The sequence below is a fragment of the Lissotriton vulgaris genome, chromosome 1_1 (genome assembly GCF_964263255.1).
Source record: "Lissotriton vulgaris chromosome 1_1, aLisVul1.2, whole genome shotgun sequence".
In the NCBI taxonomy this organism is placed as follows: Eukaryota; Metazoa; Chordata; class Amphibia; order Caudata; family Salamandridae; genus Lissotriton; species Lissotriton vulgaris.
The window spans coordinates 159,748,984-159,758,690 of NC_141685.1; the positions used below are offsets into that span (position 1 = coordinate 159,748,984).

At 42.0% G+C, this 9,707-nt stretch overlaps 1 protein-coding gene across 1 annotated transcript; it reads left to right on the forward strand.

Annotated features, from left to right (window-relative positions):
• The first annotated feature begins 1,471 nt into the window (after positions 1 to 1,471).
• Positions 1,472 to 5,562, forward strand: LOC147737956 (uncharacterized). Its single transcript, XM_086949668.1, has one exon. It carries the CDS (start codon positions 2,388 to 2,390, stop codon positions 4,044 to 4,046), a length of 1,659 nt encoding a protein of 552 aa, XP_086805794.1. The 5' UTR covers positions 1,472 to 2,387; the 3' UTR covers positions 4,047 to 5,562.
• The last annotated feature ends 4,145 nt before the right edge of the window (positions 5,563 to 9,707 follow it).

Below are 9,707 nucleotides of genomic sequence, written 5' to 3' on the forward strand. Positions count from 1 at the left end.
GAGTTGCAGCGTGGGACCCCATGGTTAGAGTGGCACGAGGCGAGATTTATCGGGCCCGCTGACATTTGTCCTGCACCCGGCCGCGTCGGGAATTGAACCTTGGTCCCGGGCCGACCTCAGCCTCCGGGTCTGCCGCCTCTAACCGTTGAGCCACACTTCTCCACAGTGCATATACTCTTAAGTGCATTATAATCCTCATGGTTAAATGCTAACTTTGGTGTGGCTTTATCAAAACATGTGGTGTAAGGTGTCAAACACTTTGGAATACTACCCCCCCCCACCAATTCTGGCAGCGGGGGTAGCATTCCACCCTTCTAAAGGGAAAAGACATGTATGTTACTGCTTTACCCGGTTAAAGTTAAACAGAGCTTCAGCATCACAAAATGGATGCTGCTGCCACAGACACGAGTCTGAACTCCTGCTGCTGGACGAAACTCCAGCAAGGGATGCCTGGACAATGGGTTTTCTGTCGAGGGAGGTACCAGCACCTCCCCAGACAGGCTGTAGTGTATTGGGGCAGGGTGGGTTGAATGGAACAATGCTTTTCCAGACACTGCCTGGGGCACACAAGATGCTCCATGCATAGCCCGGTTCAAACCAGTTGCTGGGGCACTCCAGCCCTGCTCTGGCACGATACTGGACAAAGGGAAAGGGGTGTAACCACCCCCTTCCCAGGTCCACCCATAGTAGGGACCTAGTGGGTAATCCAGACCATTTTCTTAGTATAAAGATAGGAGCTGTGTCCCCAGGACTTTAGATTATCCTGGAACGAAACACTGAAATGAAACTCTTGGACCTTCAATATTCTATACCGACTAGAAGACTGAAGACATCTCCCTTGTGGTCAAGGAGTGACCACCCTGTGTAAACAGGGACCCCTGTCTTTAGTAACAAGCAAGGTAAAGGCAGCAGATGGCATTTGAGCTGATCCAGTGTGAACAGGAAAGCATTGTGGAAAAAGATGCCTGGAGTTACCTTTGTCATATATACTTCCTGAAGAGTTACCTTTGTTATACAGTTCATAAAGAGTTACCTTTGTTATACACATCCTGAAGAGTTACCTTTGTTATACACTTCCTGAAGAGCTACCTTTGGTAGATACTTCCTGAAACTGAATTAATGGCAGCTCTTCCTGGTTCCTCTCTTTTTCCACAATCTGTTCTGTTTAAATGAAATCTTATCCATGTGTATCTACCCAAAACTGTACCTGTAGCACATGAGTGCTCTGTGGCTGCCCTTTCCTTAGTAATTTACTCTGAACAATGGTAAATCACTGCCTTTTCAGAAGTAAATAAGATGTGACATGTTTAACCACAGTTTTAATGAAATATCCATGTATGGTAAAATGTTCCTTACTAAATTTCAAATATGGTAGAGAAGAGATGTCTTATCCAGCTGGTTAAATATTGTGTATTCACATTGTATTACATTTGCATTTAGTAATATTACATGTCTTTGCATCCAACAGAAAATAAGCCTTAAATGCACGGATTGATTATGAATAATGAAGATAACACATCAAACCAGCAAAAAATATCAAAAATAAGGAGCTCCAAAAACATCAGTGCAATCAGAGGCAGAGGACAGATCCAGGAAGAAGCAGTCAAAGGCAATTTAGTGAGTTTCCGAGTCTGAGATTTGCACTTCGACACTCCAAGACGAAGAAATGACCTCTACAAAATTAAGGCAACAAAACTGACAAACCACCTGCTGTATAAACAAGCGTCCAACACCAGCTTTGATCATGAGGCCGGTATGAGAGTTGGAGGAAGGTCTTGTGTCTATTTGGGATCCATAGCTTGGAGCAAAAACCTTCTTCAGCTTTGAGCTGTTAGCAACATGATAATGTTTAAAAAAAGGTTGAAAACTTGGCTTTTTGTCCATGTTTGAAACAACCAGATTTACTTTCTTTTCTGACCTGTGCTTGGCCCCAGGACACTCTTTGGAGTAGCTGTACACATTACGAGTCGCTTCACCATCATGATATGGCTAGAGCAGTGCTTCGCTATCTAAACTGGCAACAGACCAGCATTCAGTGCTCTAGGTGTATTGTTAACTCTTTCAAGCCAAACCACAGGAACCAGGGAAAAGCACAAAAAAGTGGTGCCTAACAACTGAAGGCTAAAAGAAAGCGGAGTTCTGCTCTCTGAAGTACAGAGTATTGTCCCAATTTGCACCTACCGGAAGGAAGATTAAGCTTTACCCGCAAGCAGGCGAAGCCATTATCCAATCTAAAGATGCAATCACCCTCAAGGAAGCCTTACTGATATTATGAATGTGGCAGGTATTTAGTGAATCTTGTATTTTTTTGTTAAATCGGAAATCAAGCGTCCAAAATATCACACACATACAGGGAATGTGAACATAACGCAAGTGGTTAATTAACTATGCTGACCCTTCAGGAAACACGGTCAGGAGAAAAATCTGGAAATTGCACAGAATATGTCAAGAACTTTAGCCAGTTAGAAACTATAAAAGAGCATCAGCGAATACAAACGGGGGAAAAACTATACCATTGCACTGAATGTGTGAAGAGCTTCAGTCGGTTATCACATCTCCAAACACATCAGCGAACACACACAGGGGAAAAACCATACCATTGCACTGAATGTGTGAAGAGCTTCAGTCGGTTAACAGACCTCCGAAGACATCAACGAACACACACGGGGGGAAAACCATACCATTGCAATGAATGTGTGAAGAGCTTCAGTCTGTTATCAAACCTCCACACACATCAGAGAATACACACAGGGGAAAAACAATACCATTGCAAGGAATGTGTGAAGAGCTTCAGTCGGTTATCACTCCTCCAAAGACATCATCGAACACACACAGGGGAAAAACCATACCATTGCAGTGAATGTGTGAAGAGTTTCAGTCACATTTCAAACCTCCACAGACATCAGAAAATACACACAGGGGAAAAACCATACCATTGCAAGGAATGTGTAAAGAGCTTCTGCTGGTTACAAGAACTCCAAACACATCAGCGAACCCACACAGGGGAAAAACCATACCATTGCAAGGAATGTGTAAAGAGCTTCTGCCGGTTACAAGAACTCCAAACACATCAGCGAACCCACACAGGGGAAAAACCATACCAGTGCAGTGAATGTGTGAAGAGCTTCAGTCGGTTATCACATCTCCAAACACATCAGCGAACACACACAGGGGAAAAACCATATCATTGCACTGAATGTGTGAAGAGCTTCAGTCGGTTAACAAACCTCCAAACACATCAGCGAACACACACAGGGGAAAAACCATGTCATTGCACTGAATGTGTGAAGAGCTTCAGTCAGTTATCAGACCTCCAAAGACATCACAGAATACATACAGGGGAAAAACAATACCATTGCAAGGAATGTGTGCAGAGCTTCAGTCGGTTATCACACCTCCAATCACATCAGCGAACAAACACAGGGGAAAAACCATACCATTGCAGTGAATATGTGAAGAGTTTCAGTCACATTTCAAACCTCCACAGACATCAGAAAATACACACAGGGGAAAAACCATACCATTGCAAGGAATGTGTAAAGAGCTTCTGCCGGTTACAAGAACTCCAAACACATCAGCAAACCCACACAGGGGAAAAACCATACAATTGCAAGGAATGTGTAAAGAGCTTCAGTCAAATTTCACAGCTCCACGCACATCAGAGAATACACACAGGGGAAACACCATACCAGTGCAGTGAATGTGTAAAGAGCTTCAGTCAAATTTCACAGCTCCACACACATCAGAGAATACACACAGGGGAAAAACCATACCAGTGCAGTGAATGTGTAAAGAGCTTCAGTCAGTTAACAAGCCTCCGGAGACATCAGCAAATACACACAGGGGAAAAACCATACCAGTGCGGTGAATGTGTAAAGAGCTTCAGTCAGTTAACAAGCCTCCGGAGACATCAGAGAACACACACTGGGGAAAAACCCTATCATTGCAGTGAATGTGGCAGTAGTTTTACTTACTCTTCAGCATTAAGAAATCATCAGCGAGCTCACAAAGGGGAAACAAATCTTTTAAATGCCATGAATGCTTGAAAAGCTGTAGTCCATTATCAATCCTAAACAGGCATCAGCGAGCACACGCAGAAGAAAACCCTTCAAGTGCAATGAATGTGTGAACAAATGTAGTCAATTATCAAGCCTATGTAGACATCAGCTTACAGAAACTCTGTAAATACCGTACAACTGTAGTGAGTGTAGAAGTACCTTTAGGAAATCTTTTGCATTAAGGATTCATCAGATAATGCACACAGAGAAAAATCCTTTCAGGTGCAGTGAATGTGTGAATATCTTCTGTCAGTTATTAAACCGATGGATACATCAACTAACATACACAGAGTAAAAATGGGCATTGCAATGAATGTCAGAAGTGATTTTGTCAATTGTGAACACACCTGGGGTAAACCTTACAATTGCACTAAAAGTGTGACAAGCTTTTGTCAATTTCTGATCCTACATAGCCTCAACGAACACACACCTTCATTTAACTCACTTAGAAATAATCCCAGAGATGCAGTGAATTCAAAAAGAACTTAAGAACATTAACAAAAATATCGACTCATCTGAGGACATAGACAGGAGCAGAACAGTGCAGTTATTGTGACATGAAGGAATTATCGGAACAAATATATAATTATGTTAGTAATTCAAATACCAGATGAATGAAGACTCGACTATAAGAAATGAAGAAAACCAAAGATTTGTAGAATAATAAAAGTGTCTGTTCCCAGTGATTGTTCACTTCGGTACACATAGAAAACACATGATATAACAGGAAATCCACTGGGAGACTAGCACAATGTGGAATAAAAGAAAAGAAACACTGTTGGTTTTTATTTGTCGATGAAGAGTTGCAAAGAAAAACATCCTAGTGTTCCTGTTCATGCTACCTGTAAAAGTGCAGGGATGAATACGATTCTGCCTGCACACATTGCTATATTAGCATAAGTGAGTTAGTTGCGAAAACGCCATTTTGCTGCTTTTTCACATGACACTACATCTCTGTTTTTATACACATAAACTGCTTGCTTTTCCTTCACATGAGAATGGTCTGTTTTTCATATCTCTAAACTCACACTGCGACCTCAAGTCTGCACAAAGTGTTCAAGGTTAAAATAACAATGTATGCTGTTGATGCAGGTTGATCGGCCCACGCTCTAGACACAACACAATCACAGCTGCTCATTTCTGAAACTCAGGTGCTTTTAATATTGCACTGCATGCATGAGTCTAGCACTTGGGAAAAACCTTTCAATCGACAAAGAGCTGTGCTGATCTGGGATGTGATTCACTTCACCTGACTTTGGAGGTATGGGGTTCCCGGTTTTAACCTAGAGATCTTCTATTATTATAATACGTAGCTCCTAGCAAGGGAAGGGTGGTACCCAAGATGCTATAGACCTGGTTCCACTATCATTATAATATGATTTCTCCCTTTGTATTTTATGGAATTGTAACAATGTTGATTGTATTGATTTTATGCATCTTTTTACTTATGTTAATAAAGATACTGCATCTTAGAGCACGTAGTTGAAATAAACATTTTAAACTATACAGTGTCTCTGATTGCTCACGTTGTGGACATTTATGAGAATAAAAACAAAAGAGTTTTCTTGATTCCCACTATTCCTGAGAGGTCCCAAAGTCACTTGTTCATTGGTAGCTTCGCTGTAGTACGGAGAATGAATGAGACACTGTTGCTAGTCGGATAAGGGTTCTGGGCACTGAGGTGGATTTTTGGTACACCACAATACACTGAGGTCCTGGTTTCCTGCGCATAGTTCTGTGCATGAGCAGAATTCCCGCAACATGGCACCCAAAGTCTTGATTAGTGCTCGTATCTGTCCAAAATACCCTCAACACCTTTTCCGGTTAACAGGAGTGACGGATTAACCTACCTATACGAATGTGTTATAGGTCAATTCAAGCATGAGATTTATGAAAAGGTTCACATTTTGAATTACAAGCCTTTGTTGAACTGCAATTTATATAAATTGGTTTTATTCTCTATGTCCTCATGGGTGATATTGACATAGCTCAGCATAGTTGGGAAGCGCTCCGGCGTCATCTGATGCAGTTTGGAGTAGCAGACAATGGTATGTCTGTTATCTTTGTGGTGAGTGCTGATTCGGCGTTCCCCTTTGAGCTTTTCTTCTCTTGGGTCATGTTTCCTGCAATAAATGCGGATGAGGATACGTTTCACACATACACTCACACTGCGATTCCTGTGAACGATACTCCATATAGGACACAAGAGATTCCAATTTCGGCATGGCAGCATCGTGTTTGGTTGTATCGCACCCTCCCCCACACCGTAACTCCGGTTCGGTTAGGTCCCTTGTCAATTCCTGGGGCCACTTGGCCAGACTTAGCCGGGTTCACACCATATCCACGTTATCTCAATGCCCCGATTGACGACTTGTGTCAACTTTATACCTCTTTTTTTGGGGTACATAGGGTTTTAGTTCAATATGTTTCTTGCAGCGGAACAAGTTGGACCAGCCGGAATGCAGATTAGTCCAGTCATGGTTAATTTGGTTAATTCGGTAATGGGCAAGCACCCTCAAACTAAGTACGATATGCCTTATTGGCTTGCTGAGAAATTTGACCAACTGGAAGCAGTGTTTCCTAATACCACTCCTGTGGAAAAACACAGGATTCTCACAATTAGTTTGCAGAAAGACTTATTGCCAGAGGAGGTAACAGATTGTGAGATTTGGGGTAAAGTATTTGCAGCAGAATATGGGAAGTGTTTCTGCACGCCGTCTATGAATGTCTTGCCCTCTGTGATCAAGCATGTTCCGGATGAGCACAGTGCGGAGGTAGCTGTCGAGTTGAGAATGAGGCTCGTTGAAGTGTTTGACGTAGTTGCTGATCTCATCTTTTGTAACATAAAGGGAGATGCGGTTAACTTTCAGGTGTGGAATGCTTTGCGCCTTGTCCTAGATGTCGACAAACCCCGAGTGTTATCATAAATTATTGCGGAGGCTTATAAGACCATTGGCCGCAATAGTTTGGGTGTTAAGCCTTTTGATAAAACGGCAACTCAACCGCAGACTCAGATAGCAAAGTCTACTAAAGACAACCATCCAAATTTTCCAAAACAGAATTGGAAGAATAAAAATCACTGGAAGCAGCAATAGAAACAGGGGTTGCATCCGGCGTCGCCGATACCAGCGTCTACTGAGCGCACTTATGATTTGTGCGACCACGCAAGAATTAGGTCTCCTGATAGATTTCAGGTTCCTGAGCAAGGTTCTCCTAGTTCTTCACAGGAAACATCGCGTGCAAGCTGGTGGAGGAGAACACATCAGGGTTCGGGGTGTCCCTTAAGGACGTGAGCAGCCCCGCCCGTCTGATGGTAAAGGCAAGCAGGAAGACTTGACACTTTAACACCCTCATTTTCAGAAAAAGAAAGTTGCTGCGTTAACCTTAAGGTATGCCACAGATAGTGAGAACACAGCTTTGGATCCTGACATGGGCATTAACGCTGCTCGACAGCGCAGTAGAGGTTACAATAGTGCGCAAGCACTGCGTCCATATCTGAAGGCGACAGCAACTGATACTTTTATCACAATGGAAAATGCTGACAGTAGGGTGGCTCCCCCTGACAGACTATATGATATAGTTCTTTTAATAGAAGGTGAAATCCAACGTGTAATAAAAGGGATTTTTTTGGGAACATCTGACCTCTACATATGACATTTTGTGTCAGACTGGCCCCCGCTTTTCATTTTGGCTGCTCCAAGAGGGGAGGAGGTCACCCTCCCCAGCTTTCCGCACACCGTGCCCAAGGAGCAGTCCGCAGAACTTTGCAGAAGAGTATGCTCTGGTGCTTGCACCTGCGTTGTACCATACTCAAGTCGGGTGGGCTAAACTTTCTCCCAGACACGAGATTCCATTGCGGTTTATGCCACAGCCACCACCCCGACTTCCCATGCGGCGAGTGGCTAAAGCCCCCGTTGCGGAAATCCTTGAACGATTAGAATATCAAGGTGTGATTGAGACATGTGTGTCACCCATGAATAATCCTCATTTCACTGTTACCAAACCTGATGGGTCGTACTGCCTGGTTTTGGATTATCTTTGTGAAACAAGGGAGTTAGGTCCATGTAAGGTATGGGGTAGATTGGATCGTAATAAACTAGAAAATACAAGAATATGTGTACACCCAATTAATTTCCAAAAAAGTATTTCAGATCATAGGAGAAACACAAACGTATTGAGTTTGACCCGGTATTTTTATTTATACCTGTCTATTTCAACAACAAAAAATCATTCTTCTTTTGAAAGTTTTGCAAAAAAGGAGAAAACTGTACATTCAATACATTTAAATTCCAACATCTAACTATTTACAAACAAAATATTTACAATTTATTTACACAATTATCATTCCACAAAAAATTCACTATACAAACACAAACAATTGAAATTTTCAATAAAGTTAATCTGAATTCATAAATCAAATAAATAATGTCAAATAATGTAATGTTTATTGTTTAGTTAATTAAAACCATAACAATTTTAAAACAAGAACCAAAAAACGGATAAAAAACAGTATTGTACAAAGGTTAATAAGACAAGAATGTAAATATACAGTCACTTCATCTCTACATAGGGTCTCTAAAATGAGCATTGTTAGTAGAATAAGAAAAAAGTCTGTTCCGTGAGTTAGCCCTCACATGGTCATGCTTCCGACCCCTTTTAGCACAGCTTTGTAAACACTTTGAGAAATTTAATCAGTCTGCCATTCAATGGGGGATCAGAGGGGTCTAGGCACGCCGTTATTGCAGCTCTGCAAGATCTAATGCACTTCTGATTGAAGCATGCTTTTAAAAGGAGCGCTCGCTCCTCCTGTAGTTTCTTGCATGTGCAGATTAGGTGGATAAGATCTTCTTTGTAGAAGTTGCACAGCCGGCATGTTTTGGGGCCTGTATGCAACCACGCGGGCTGGTCAGCCAAGGATGGTAAGATTCCAAAACGTAGTGTCATAAGTTGCATTTTTACATTAATTGAAAATGTTTTGCTCAGGTATGCCACCGGTGCAAGGGACTTATATTGGTTTAACACCATCCAGGCAGGCGATCTTGATCTAAAAATGTTTTTATCCAATAGAGACGAATGGCTTTTTGACGCCTTATTTACAACTTGCTTGAAAGATTGGTACAGCAAATTTTTGTTCCATAATTCCATTGTGCATGTAGTGGAGAGGGATTTGGTGAGGTATTGATTAAAAAGAGAAGTTTTATCCTCATTTAATTCACACCAAAGAGCTTAGTTGATTTTTGATGTGGCTGCATTTAGTTTCAGGTGATACCAGGTTTTCACAGTCGCATACATTCTTCCTATTTCTTCATTTATTAGACCAAATTCAAGGCGGACCTGCGCTGGAGAGGCCGACCTTTGTATGTGGAATACTTTTTTGTAGATGGAAGCTATTAGTTTGTTTATGAGCTCTCCGTCCTTGCCATGGAAGGCAGCGCTGGCATATGATAGAGTTGGCAGGATTTTTGCCTTCATTACAGCAAGCAAGGGTTTATAGGAGGGACCCTTCAGCTTTTTAGCCAGTAAACTGAAGGCAAAAGTAAAGGCACTTGTTCTCTGAGACATATACTTTTTTTGCTCGGTGACATTTTTAGAGTTGTCAATGTAGAGGCCTAGGTATTCGTATTTTTTTACCTCCTCTAGCTGGGTTCC